A 14792-nucleotide genomic window follows, 5' to 3' on the forward strand; every position below is an offset into this window, starting at 1 on the left:
GACTTTTGAGATATTTTCTGATCATAAAAGCTTGAAGTATTTTTTTTCTCAAGCCGAATTAAATATGAGACAAATACGTTGGTTGGACTTGCTGAAAGATTTTGACTGCAAGATTAAATATTATCCGGGGAAGTCTAATGCAGCGGCTGATGCACTGAGTAGAAAGGTACAACCGGTACAACCTGATTTATCCTTATCTACTATGCGAGTCTCTAAGTTAATTGAAGATTGTTGTGTATCTGGTTTGGATTTTGAGACAGATGTACAACCTGTACAAGTTTATGCAATCAAATCTGAGCCGGAGTTGTTTGTTCGAATTAAAGAAGCCCAGAAAGTTGATCAAAATATTCAGAATTCGATTGAAAGAGTTAGAACTGGACATGAGTCAGAGTTTCAGGTCAGTATGGATGGAATTTTGTTTGTTAATCGACGTATTGTTGTACCTGATATTGCAGAATTGAGACAACAAATTCTGAATGAAGCTCATTGCAGGAAGTTTAGTATCCATCCGGGGGGCAGAAAAATGTATAATGATCTGAAACAACAGTTTTGGTGGAAAAGAATGAAAGATGATGTGATAAAGTTTGTATCTAGATGTTTAAATTGTCAACAGGTTAAGGCTGAAAGAAAGTGACCAAGTGGTCTATTGCACAGTTTAGCAGTTCCTGAATGGAAATGAGATCATATTACTAAGAATTTTGTCACAAGACTACCAAGATCTTCGAGAGGATGTGATGCAATTTGGGTCGTGATTGATAGACTGACTAAGTCTGCATGTTTTATTCCTTATCAGATGACGTATCGTCATGACCAGATGGCCAATATTTATATCAGAGATGTAGTACGATTGCACGGTGTACCTAAATATATAGTATCAGATCGAGATCCTTGATTCACTTCACATTTTTGGCATAGTCTACAGGAAGCTCTGGGTACTCGTCTGCATTTAAGTACAATGTATCATCCTCAGATTGACGGGCAGTCAGAGCGTACTATATAGATCTTGTAAGATATGTTGAGAGCTGTGATACTTAACTTTGGTGCAAGTTGGCAAGAATCTTTGCCACTTGTTGAATTTTCTTATAATAACAGCTATCAGTCAAGAATTCAGATGGCTCCATTTGAAGCACTGTATGGTAGAAAATGCAGATCGCCGTTGTTTTGGGATGATCTTTCTGAAATACCAGTTACAGGGCCAGACATGATCAGAGAGTTGTCTGATAAAGTGAAGTTGATACAGATCAGTATGAGAACAGCGCAAGATCGACAAGCAAAGCATGCAAATGTAAGGCGTAGAACTTTGAATTTTGAACAAGGTGATAGGGTATTTCTGAAGATATCTCCTTTTCGAGGCACTGTTTGATTCAGAAAGAGAGGTAAGCTATCACCGAGGTTTATTGGACCTTACGAAATTCTTGATAAAGTTTGTGATCCTGCATACCGACTAGCATTACCTCCAGCACTGTCAGGTATTCATGATGTATTTCACGTGTCTATGTTGAGGAAGTACGAGCCCGATGCTTCCCATATTCTTCGTCCAGATGAAGCTGAGTTAGATGAAACATTGAGCTATTTCAAACGTCCTATTCAAATCCTTGATCACAAGGAAAGACAGCTTCGAAACAAATCCATTCCACTTGTTAAGGTGCAATGGAGTAGACACGGAATTGAAGAAGCTACTTGGGAGACAGAACATGATATGAGATAGCGTTATCCAGAGCTATTTCAGTGATGTGAGTTTTCTTCAGTATTTATGTTATCTCATTATCTCTTGTGTGTTCAGATTGCATGCGAATTCGAGGACGAAATCATATCTTAGCAGGGGAGAATTGTAAGGCCCGAGATTACTTAATTTTAATCCGAGTATATTTAATTTGAGAATTTTTAGAGTTTGAATTTAAATTCTAATATTCTTAAATTATTTAGGATTGAAATTGAATTAAAATAATGGCCGAGGACTGAATTGCAATTTCTGAAGTTTCAGGGACTAACTTGAAATTTTATTAATACATATCTGATTTTGTACTGAGGAGTCAGCTTCCACACGTGTAAAATGTATCTTTCCTTCAGAATTTAAGAATTGAACAGAGCAAAGCACCGAGCTCTTCTTTTGCTTCTTTGTTCTTAATTTTCAAATTTCCGTATCTTTTGCTCCGTTTATCCAATTTTGATTCCGGAAATAGCGTTGTAATCGTTGCGACAAAGGCTTCGATTTCGTGTAAGTATTTCAGTATTTCATCATATTTCAAAGAAGGATATATATCGGAGTTAGGAATTTGTGTATAAAGTCATGTTCTTGAGTTTGTATGTGACTTGATATCAAAACAGAATCGAGGATGGATTGTTATATGAACTTATGATTATTCCAGCATGTATTCGAATTGTTTAGCATATGATTATGCTGGTTTATGTCGTTGATATGATGATATATGTGGTGTATGATTGTTGGATCGAAGTCGATATCGTTTCGGTTACTGATTTTCAATCGTTACGTCGCCGGTTCGCGAAATTGATAGATTTTGTATCCTTGTGATTGAGCTGTGGTATCAATGAGTTCTTGCTGATGTTATGGCCTTGAATACCATTCATTTCAGATTTAATCAAAGGACAACAACTTCGAGAGTTTCGGTTTTGAACCATGAGAGATTTGATCAAAGTTGGCGAGCTTTAGACTTTGATACTTGAGTTTAGCTTGAGCAGAATTGTGATTTGCAATTGTGTATTTTGTAGCTTGTGGATCTAGCTCGTTCTTTATCAAGACTAAGGTATAATACTATGATGATCAAGTTGGGGTTGTTTGTCGAGACGAGTTTATCTTCTCGATTCCCTTAAATCACACATTACTTGACATACATGTTTATATTGTGGTTATTCTTGTTGAGCTAAGATAGGATGATTGTGGTTATGTAATTTTGTTATATTTGCGAGCCTAACATTTATTCAAGCCTTGCCGATATCGTCGATGAGTTATAAACTTCGATATTAAGTATCAATGACGAGTATTTATCATTGATAGACCAACTTTGGTTATAACATCAGTGGTGAGCTTGAACCTGATGATGAGTGGTGCGTTTTAGCATCTATACCGAGTTGATCATTAGGCCTTGAATCTTTATCGTATGGCTAACTTCTTGCGGTATTAAAGTTGCCTTTTTGATTGAAATGCATGAAACTTGCTATTGATGTTTCATTATATGTTTCCGTTATTTTATACTAAGTTTTATACTTACCGGTTTATCCGGCTGTTGTTTTGTTTTGTGTGTGAATTACAACAGAGGATGCAGGGCCGAGCCGTAGAAGGTCTTGAGTGATGGAAGTTAGAGAAGTGGCGTTCTGTGCTAAGTATGTAATAGTGCTGTCAAGAACATGAGTTTTGTTATAGCATATGTGTTGGTTGTGTTGTACAAACCTAGTAGATGTAAACTTGGAGTTTAGCTTGAATTCTTGAATACTTGTAGTATTTTGTAAGCTTGGCTTTTGAATAAAGTTGTCATGTATTTTGTACATGTTGTTCTTGTATATTTAGCCTTGTTTACATTTGATTATATGTTATTGAATTAGCAAAGAGCAGCAAAGGATCACAAGGAAATCTGCAAATTTCTGCTGCGGAGGAGGACGCTCGATCGGTGCAATTTGACCGATCGAGCGGTGCTTGTGAAATGCCAACCCGAGAGTTGGGATTTCTTGGCCGCTCGATCGGTTAATTTTAACCGATCGAGCGGAGGTCCAATTTTTTTAAAAAAAATTTATTTATTTTGTATTACTTGTGCTTAGTTCAAATGCTTTGTGTTGAGTCATTGGATTTTAGTATATGAGCCTGGGGTTGCCACAAAATGAGAATGAATTGAACAATTTTGTTGGCGTATTTTGCACTATACTTTGATCGTATGAATAACCATGTTGATGAAGTTGATATTGTATTTTGGTAGAATTGATGTTTAATTTTTATTTATAACTATGTTAATGAAGGTGGTACTGTATTTTGGTGAAATTGATTTTTAATTTCACTTTATAACTATGTTGATAAAGTTGGATGTTTAATTTTGGTAGAATGGATTTTTCATTCTCATATCACAATTAGACGTATTGTTATACTTTATTTTCAAGAAAATGTACTACGTATCGTTATAAATAGTACTGCGTCTCTGACCAAGCACCAACACTACAATATAAAACATGTATGAAATATGTACCAAATTTAACAAATTCTCATACCATAATTAGACATTATTATACTTTATTTTCAAGCAAAAGTACTACGTATCGTTACAAATGGTACTATGTTTCTGATCACGCACCAACACCACAATGTAAAACATGTATGAAAGATGTACCAAATTTAACAAATTCTCATACCACAATTAGACGTTATTATACTTCATTTTCAAGCAAAAGTACTATGCATTGTTATAAACGGTACTGCGTTTTTGATCACGCACCAACATCACAATGTAAAACATGTATGGAAAATGTACCAAATTTAACAAATTCTCATACCACAATTAGACATTATTATACTTCATTTTCAAGAAAAAGTACTATGTATCATTACAAATGGTACTGTTTCTGATCATACACCAACACCACAATGTAAAACATGTACGGAAGATATACCAAATTTAACAGATTCTCATACCACAATTAGATGTTATTATACTTCATTTTCAAGTAAACGTACTACGTATCAATACAAATGATACTACGTTTTTGAATCACACACCAACACCACAATGTAAAATATATATGAAAGATGTATCAAATTTAACAAATTCTCATACTATAATTAGAGATTATTATACTTCATTTTCAAGTAACCGTACTACGTATCAATACAAATGGTGTTGCATTTCTGAAACACGCACCAACATCACAATGTAAAACATGTATGAAATATGTACCAAATTTAACAAATTCTCATACCACAATTAGAAGTTGTTATACTTCATTTTCAAGCAAAGGTACTACGTGTCAATACAAATGGTACTGCGTTTCAGACCATGCAACAACACCAAAATGTAAAATATGTATGAAAGGTGTACCAAATATAACAAAATCTCATACCATAATTTAAAATTATTATACTTTATTTGCTAGCTAAAGTACTAACTATAGATATAAATGGTACTGCGGTTCTGACCATGCACCAATACCACAATGTAAAACATGTATGGAAGATGTAGCAAATTTAACAAATTCTCATACCAAAATTAGACGTTATTATACTTGATTTTCAAGCAAAGGTACTAAGTATCAATACAAATGGTATTGTGTTTCTGACCACACACCAACACCACAATGTAAAACATGTATGGAAAATGTACCAAATTTAACACGTTCTCATACCATAATTAGACGTTATTATACTTTATTTTCTAGCTAAAGTACTACGTATAGATATAAATGGTACTGCGTTGCTGACCACTTCATTTTCAAGCTAAAGTATTTTGATTTATGCTACAAAATTATACATTTGATTTGTAAACATGTGTTAATCACCATTGATGATACAAAATTAGGACATTGGATGCATAGATAGAGTTGATTTAACCATATATGTTACAAACATATACAATGGATATATATACATGAGTTTGTTAATCACAATAGATGCTACTAAATTAGACATTAGGATGCATAAACATGTTATAATCATGATTGATACTAAAAATTTAGACATTTTATGAGTGAAAATGTTTTAATCACCATTGATGTTACAAAATTTGGACATTGGATGCATAGATAAATTTTTTTTAACCATAGATGTTACAAACATAAACAATGAATACATATACATGTGTTTTGATAATCACCATATTTGCTACCAAAATTAGACATTAGGATTCATAAACATGTGTCAATCATAATTGAATCGTGCATTTGATGCATAAACATATGTTAACTACTAGTCATTGATCTCCTTTCTTGTAATGTATATACGCAGTACGAATAAAGATGTATCAAATTTAACAAATTCTTATACCACAGTTACACGTTATTATACTTAATTTTCAAACACAAGTACTACGTATTGTTACAAATGGTACTGCGTTTCTGAACCTCGCATCAACACCACAATGTAAAACATTTATGGAAGATGTACCAAATTTAACAAGACCTCATACCACAAATAAAGATTATAATACTTCAATTTTAAACAAACGTATTATGTATCGATACAAATGGTACTGCGTTTTTGACCATGCACCAACACCACAATGTAAAACATGTATGGAAGATGTACCAAATTTATCAAATTTTCATACCACAATTATACGTGATTATACTTTATTTGCTAGTTAAAGTACTACGTACTACTTCATTTTCAAGCTAAAGTATTTTGATTTATACAGCAAAATTAGATATTTGATGTGTAAACATGTGTTAATCACCATTGATATAAAATTTGCATGAATATGTGGTACTATTTTTATGTCTTATTATGTAGTACTTATGTATTTATTTGTGCTACACTCTAGCTAAATTTTGGTATCAATAATAAGCAATGTGTGGTATTTTGAACACATGTATGAGTTAGTGATATTTGTTCTTGTGGTATACTGATATTAGTAGTATAAAACATCTTACAAATTAGTACTTATGTCTTGCTATGTGGTACACAATAGCTTAATTATGGTATCAATAACACCCAATGTGAGGCACCATGAATATTTGTATGATTTAGTGGTTTTTGTTCTTGTAAGGTATTAGCGGTACAAAAGATCTTATTATGTAGTACTTATGTCTTTATTTGTGGTATATACTAGCTTAATTGTGGTATCAATAATACCTCATATGTGGTACCATAAACACATGTATTGGTAAGTGGTCTTTGTTCTTGGATGATATTTACAGTACAAATGGTCTTACCACGTAGTACTTATGTATTGATTTGAGGTATATAATAGCTTAATTGTGGTATCAATAATTGATTAGTTCTATTAACTACTATGTATTTTTGTTATTAGTCTCGTTTAGCTTATTCATGGCTTGAGTTTGTCATATTTTCATTACCATGACATTGTAATAGAACTTAAGTAGTTTTTTTTTGCTTAATTAGTACTAATTTTGCTTCACCCAATACTCATATCAAAACTATGCTATATACTACATGTGGCTAAACCAAGTAATATGAAGCTATGATGAATAATACTAGTACTACAGTTACATGTACCCGGTACTAATATCATGATTAAAATAATGCTACTTCTAGAATAATATTAGGACTACATGTGGTCTAACCAAAAATTAAACACCAAAGCTATCAAGATAGAACCAAATAACACCATCACCAAGAAATTATATCAGTATATAATTTTTAAAGTTCATACAACACATACCATTAAACTGAATAACATAACAAACTGAATATCAAATACAAAACGTAAGACATAAAAACAAAAATTTAAGTTGATTCTATATCCTATTTTGACATATAAATTAGACTTCAATTGTTGAAATTATTTCTATTATATATAGAAACACCTAACATAAATAATAAATATAAAAACAATTAGGATAATAAGAGAGTATATACTAACCTTGAATCCTACCACAAACACCAATATTTTAAATTTATTCATCCCCCATGCAGAAGTAAATAAGACTAATATTTTTCTCAAACTTTTTTTGAAAAAAAAAAAAAGAACAAACGATCAAATTTAAGAATATAATCTCAACCAGCATTTATACTAAAAAATAAAGGCTAAAATTAATAGATCCAAACCAAATATCACAAAAATCCAGTTACCAAATAAAATCAAAAGAAACAAGAACAAACTTATAAAGATTAAAAAAAATTATAAAAAATGTATGAAATTGCACACAATTTAAACTAAGTGCAATGGAAGCACATCATGTAGTAATTAGCGAATAGAACATTGAACAAAAATTAGTCGCAACAACCAATCAAACTATGAATCAAATTGAACTCATTTTGCAAAAAATGAACAATGACTATCTATTAGTTGAAGAAAAATCTAAAAAAAAATAGGTGCAACAAATAAAAGATTTGCGAAACGAAGACAAATATTTTTTGGGTATTATGATTTCTTTGATGAAGCAAACAATAACAGTTAAATAGAGGAGAAAACAAGGGTAAAAGAACATAGGTGAATGTGTAGTAGAAGAAAGGCAAGATTTTCTGTGTTCTTTGATTTTTCAAATGGGCTTTCATCATATCAGAGAAGAGGAGTATAGAAAAAGATGAGGAATTAAGATATATACAGAATCAATGTTTTATAGATCATAAAATAGTTATGAAATAATAATTAGATGAAACATTTGTTTAGTTGTTCAAATAAGTTTCGGTTAAAAAAAGAGATCATATCAAGGTGATTTCGGGATTTCCCTGTAAGCTCCTTGCTTATGTCAAAGGAGATGAATTTTTCCTACTTATTTGACTAACCAATAAAGCTCGAAACAAGTCAAATTTTGCTAAGACTAGAACTTCGCGCACTGAGAAGAGATCATATCAAGGTGATTTCGGGATTTCCCTGTAAGCTCCTTGCTTGTGCCAAAGGAGATGAATTTTTCCTACTTACTTGACTAACCAATAAAGCTCGAAACAAGTCAAATTTTACTAAGACTAGAACTTCGCACACTGAGATTCACAAAAAATTACGAGTGCCGATATTCCACACATGCTCATTCATAAGTTCAGCAACACAAATCGATTACTCATCATAAGCAATCACTCAAAGTCCAAACAATAAAATGCAACCAAATCGCAGCCCGTCATCTATCTTCCAATATACAAGGATTAGAAAAATCTAACATAATCCAAGATCAATCCCAACAAACAACCACACATCCTAATTATGAAATTGAATCTTGATAAAATCAGTAAAAAAAATCATTTCCAACAAATAAAATAATTGATCAAATCGTAATAAAAATAAACAAAAAAATTAATTTCCCAGAGGAAAGTATCCACATCCAAGAACTGGAAGAAAAGGAAAGGTTTAGAGAAATCGAATAAAAAATCAAAGGAAATTACTGTTTCTCCAAAGTCATTGGCTTCGTGGCTTGCTCCAGTTCTTCTTCCCTCATCACTTTCTTTTCAAAATTCATCCATGGGTTTTCTCGACCGGTGGATCTAAGTGATTACAGATTTACATCGCTCATGAGAAGGAAGGATGGTTTTGACACGGCTTGGTCTCGCTTCCGATGAAGAATTGGAGAGGAATTCAATGGGAAAAAAATATAAATTAAAGGGGAAAATGAATAAAGAGTGAAGTAAGGAGTTGAAAAAAAAAATTAGTGGATCAGGGAGTGCAGGATACATTTTTCTGACCTAGGGACTGATCACAAAGGTAATGTTTCAATTGGGGATTTATGGCCAATTAATCGTAAATATTATGCGATCAATTATTGATTATGTTGAAAGGCGGATAAATTTTTTAATCTCACCACTGAATTGAGATTTTATTTTTATTAGTAATGTTTTATTATTGGGTATTATCTTGAGTTTTAAGGTTTCATGTAGTGTTCAGTTTCACTTTGAGATTTTCAAGAAGTGATATAATTATGATTTCTTTCTAGCAAATTACATTATGAGGAAATAATGATATCTTATAATAAGAGTAAAATTTACCATTTTCAATTGAATAAGAAAGTCTCTGTAAATTATCTTTCGATACATAAATATCGTCATTGTGAGATTTAGGATTTTCTACTACGATAGAAAGTAAATATAATAGAACATATTAAGAATGTCACATTTTAGGAAATGGACTACGAGCCTTTAAGTTATTGGAATATAGAATGTTTTAAAATATCGTTGGACCGGGCTTGTAAGACTGAAAAAAGAAATAGAAAACTTAGCGCAAAAAAAGAGAGAAGAAGCGTTTAAAAAAATAACGCAGAAACAGAAAATAAAATAAAATAAAATCAACCACTCCCTTATCATTTCTTAAAATTTCATGACATTCATAAAAACATAGTTTTTGTGATGAAATAATTACCTATATATGTAATAGATAGCAAAACCGAATCACGGGTGTCGTTACTTCCGTTTTTTATGTCAAAATTGAAAATATTTTCCTAAAATATTCTAAAAATATCAAAAACACCTTAAAAGATCAAAAAAATACCATTCGAACGTCAAAAAATGGTTTTTTTTTTAAAAAAAATGGGGCAGTCCAGGCGCCTAAGCGCCAAAATGAGCACCTAGGCACTAGACAAGTTTAGCGCCTAGGCGCCAGAAATAGCGCCTAGGCGCTTAGGTGTTCAGGCGCCTAGGCGCTTTAGGAGCAAGACGCCTAGGCGCCACCAGAGGCGCCTTGGCGCTAAACATGACCGGCGCCTAGGCAGCATATGTGGCGCCTATGCTCGAGTAATGATAGTGCCTAGGCGCTTGTTTTTTTTTTTTTGAAAAAAAACACTTTTTTGACGTCCGGAGGGTACTTTTATGATATATTAAGGTGTTTTTAATATTTTAAAGATATTTTTGGAATTTCTTTTCATGTTTTTTTTTCAAAAACCGTTTTTTTTTTTACTTTTTGAAAAGAATTTTTACAAAAAATGTTGTTGTTTGCCATATTTCAATGAAAAAAGACAACAATTTTAGTAAAAATTCATGTCAAAAAAGTGTTTTAGTAAAAATTCATGTCAAAAAGTAAAAAAAAAACAACCGTTTTTGAAAACAAACATGAAAAGAAATTCAAAAAATATTTTTAAAATATTAAATAACCTTAATATATCATAAAAGTACCTTCCGAACGTCAAAAAAGTGTTTTTTTTAAAAAAAAAACAAAAACAAAAGCACCTAGGCTATAGAATAGGCTCTAGCATTACTCGCGCCTAGGTGCCATATATGGTGCCTAGGCGCCACATATGGTGCTTAGGCGCCGACCATGTTTAGCGCCTAGGCGCCACTGGTATTGCAGTCCAGCTAGATACTTTAGTTTCGATTGATTCCATTTTTATTTTACAATTCACGTTTGAATCAAGGAATTTTTAATTTTTTAAAAATGAAAATTAAAATGTACCTATAAATATTATGCGATTAATGATTGATTATGTTGAAAGTCGGATAAAAGTTTTTACCACACCACTGAATTGAGATTTTATTTTTATTAGTAATGTTTTATTATTGGGTATTATCTTGAGTTTTAAGGTTTCATGTAGTGTTTAGTTTCACTTTGAGATTTTCAAGTAGTGACATATTATGATTTCTTTCTAGAAAATTACATTATGAGAAAATAATGATATCTTATAATAAGAGTAAAATCTACCATTTTCAATTGAATTTGCAAGTCTGGATAAATTAGTTTTCGATGCAGAAGTACCGTCATTGTGAGATTTAGGGTTTTCTAATACGATAGAAGGTAATTATAATAGAACGTATTAAGAATGTCATATTTTAGGAAGTGGACTAGGACCCTTTAAGTTATTGGAATATAGAATGTTTTAAAATATCGTTGGACCGGGCTTCTACGACTGAAAAAAGAAATAGAAAACCTAGCGCAGAAAAAGAGAGAAGAAACGTTAAAAAAAGAACGAAGAAACAGAAAATAAAATAAAATAAAATCAACCACGCTCTTATCATTTCATAAAATTTCATAACTTTCATAAAAACATAGTATTTGTGAAGAAATAATGACCTATATATGTAATAGATAGCTAAACCGATACACGGGAGTCGTTACTTCTGTTCTTGATGTCAAAACTGAAAATAATTTCATAAAATATTCTAAAAATATCAAAAAAAACTTAAAAGGTCATAAAAATACCATTCGAACGTCAAAAAATATTTTTTTAAAAAAATGGGGCAGTCTAAGCTGCTAGGCGCCAAAGGAAGATCCTAGGCGCTTGACCAGTCTAGCGCCTAGGCGCCAGAAAAAGCGCCTAGGCTCTAATGAGTTCAGGTGCCTAGGCACCACTGAAATGGCGCCTAAGAGCTAAAGTGTTCTAGGCGCCTATTCTATAGCCTAGGTGTAAGGTCCGAAAAGTCCACTAGCTTAATCATGATTAATTGATTGAATTATATGAATTAATGCATGTTATTTAGATAAATTAATTGTTATGTGAATTATGTGATTTAATTAAATGCCTGAAATGTTATGTGATATGTATGATTTTAATGTTTTCAGGTTGGTATTAATTTTGGATCGTAGGAACGAGCCTAGCCTTGGCTTGAGTAAAGAAAATTTGTTTATTTTAAATTAAGTTTAAAGGGATGCAGTGTATTTTTTTTTATTAAATGGGAGGGTAAAATTTTAAAGGATTTTAAGTGTAACTAATGGGCCGTGTTGAAGCCCATTAGTCACAAAAGAAATAAGCGTTCAGAATTTTATTCTGAACTCTCATTTTGAACGCTCTCTTTTTCTTTCAAATCTCTCTCACTCAAACGCTGCATCAAGGGTAGGGTTCTTCGACTTCTCAAGGCTAGATCGTCCCGCCATCCAGGTTAATCCCAATCAAATGATTCAGACAAGTTTTTAATGTTTTGAAACTCATTCAAGAGTATAAATATGTTTGATATGAACCCTAGGTTGATTTATGGTGTTGATTGATGCATGATTTTAGAAAGTTACATGAGTATGTCGTAAAATCGCGAAGCGTGATGCGTTCCTGATGTTTTCGGTATAAGTTTATTGAGATTCTAGGGCATTTATGTTGTAAAAATCAGAATTTTGGAAGAAGAGATTTTGAATGAGAAGTTTTGATTCGAAACTTTGAAAAGTTGGATCGTGATGTGCGTATATTTTGAAGTTTTTCATGTGTTTGATTATAAGTTTTGATGGGTGAGTGAATAGATTTGATTTGGAATCGAAAAGAACCGAAAAAGAGCCAAAAAAAAAATGAAGTTCGCACCCTGCGCGTCTGCTGCCTGCGCACCACTGGTGCAGGGGCGCAGTTTTTGAGCACCCCTGTACTAGGGGGCAGCGTTGGTGGCGCAGGGGCGCATGTTTTCTGCGCCCTTGCACCATAGGTACTGTCCAAATTTTTTTAAGGTTGTGTTTTGAAATCCTAATTTCATATTTGTGGTCTTTAAAGCTATTTTAAGTATTTTTAAGAGTGTTTATGCAAAAGTTTCAAGTTTTCAATGTCCGGGACGGATGGAACGACTCACGTGGATCGAATATACTATGTAATGCATGTTTATGTTTTCAACCTTCATGAAAATTATTTTTCCATGAAAATCATGAAATGTAGTAAGTATTTAATGCATGAATGGTTCTCGCATTGGTTTATGCATGCACGACATTGTTTATGAAAGTTCATGATAATGGAAGAATAATGATGACGTGCATGAAGAATGATATGATACGAAGAATGTTATTATGTATGAAAACTATTTTGATGACTTATGTGTCTTGTGGTGATTATACGGGGTATGCACTTCGGGATGAGCTTCGAAACGGCTATCCAAACATGGCTCACGGGATGGTTATACGCGGTATGCACTTTGGGATGAGCTCCGAAGCGGCTATCCAAAGAATGAAAGTTACGGGCAGAATGCCATATGCTTGTTGATCAACAGGAATCTATGAATGGCTCACTATGACGGTTGCCACACTACTCATACTTCATCACCCCAAATATTTTTTATGATATGGCTTTATCAAAGTTATGTTTATTGCATGAAAGTTTAAGTTAATGTATTCTCTTTTAAAGTTAGAAAATCCTTTTTTTGCATGTTCTTGCTGAGTCTTTCGACTCACTATACTTGAATGGTGCAGGTAACGATGATGTGGATGCTTTTATTGATGATTATGTGGGCGGACATGAAGAATAAGCAGGGGTCGGTCCAACGGGCAATGCATGAGTGTGAATACTTTAGAATGGAAGATGTTTTAAACATTTTTATTTGATGAGAGGCAAAAAAGTTTTAATTTTTAAGTTGATGGCCATGTTTGGCAAATATTTTTGGATGCTATTCCATTTTTGTGCACTTATTTTACGCACTTTTTAATAAAAAATATTATGCTTCCGAAAAATTTTTATTTTTACCAAATTATAAGTATGCATGTTGAGTAACACTTCGATTGAGAAATTGGGACGTTACAGCTTGGTATCAAAGCAGTTCGCTCTGGGTTTGTTTGCACGCATGCATTCTCGCCACGACCCTATGCTTCGTCTTCATGTCTGTAAGTTTTTTATGTTATGGATTGTCTTAGATGCATGATATTATTTATGATTTATGAGTTATGCATGTTCAAGTATGATGTTTATGTTTAAAACGTATTTAAATATGTGGACTATGTTGGACATCAAGAAATGGCTACCCGTAGGAACCGGAATAATGAGAGTGATCAGAGCAACCAGAACAACCAGAATAACCAGTTTCTGGCAGAGAAAAACCAGGTGCATGACCTTGATGAGAGACCAGGATTTAGAACGAGAAGAATCAGTTGGGATTAATATTTATATTGAATATGCAATATAAAATTTGAGATTTATTTCTTGGTTTAAGTTAGATTGATTTTGAACTAGTACTTAGAATTAATTAAGTCGTGATTTTGGGATTCAAAAGGAATCAATTGGGAATTGTGCCGGATGAGTCTGTTTCGGGGTTTATTGTGTCGTTGCCCTCAGGAGAAGAATTGAAGAGCAACAGCGTGGTAAGAAATTGTAAGATTCAGATGCAAGGTTTAGATTTGTATGCAGATTTCTTTGTATTGGAGATGTCAGATTTTGATGTGATTTTTGAGAAGGATTGGTTGTCTCAGCATGAGGCTACCATAGACTGTAAGCAGAGAACTGTGTCTTTGAAGGTTTAGAATGGGGAATCGTTTGTGTTCCGTGCTGCGAACAAGAAGAGCACAACGTGTGTGATTTCAGCAGGT

At 32.8% G+C, this 14792-nt stretch overlaps 2 protein-coding genes across 2 annotated transcripts in view; both read left to right on the forward strand.

Moving 5' to 3' along the window:
- The first annotated feature begins 1012 nt into the window (after positions 1–1012).
- On the forward strand, positions 1013–1708 carry LOC140874220 (uncharacterized). The gene is made up of 2 exons (XM_073277505.1): positions 1013–1316; positions 1425–1708. The coding sequence occupies exons 1-2, from the start codon at positions 1013–1015 to the stop codon at positions 1706–1708; spliced, it is 588 nt and encodes a 195-aa protein (XP_073133606.1).
- Positions 1709–14223: 12515 nt separating this feature from the next.
- LOC140874221 (uncharacterized) overlaps positions 14224–14792 on the forward strand; it is a 38575-nt gene continuing 38006 nt past the window's right edge. Inside the window, exons 1-2 of the mRNA XM_073277506.1 lie at positions 14224–14356; positions 14542–14720. Of these exons, the coding sequence (XP_073133607.1) occupies positions 14224–14356; positions 14542–14720 (312 nt within the window). The remainder of the gene's footprint in view (positions 14357–14541; positions 14721–14792) is intronic.

This window comes from Henckelia pumila, chromosome 1, assembly GCF_033568475.1.
Source record: "Henckelia pumila isolate YLH828 chromosome 1, ASM3356847v2, whole genome shotgun sequence".
Taxonomy (NCBI): domain Eukaryota; kingdom Viridiplantae; phylum Streptophyta; class Magnoliopsida; order Lamiales; family Gesneriaceae; genus Henckelia; species Henckelia pumila.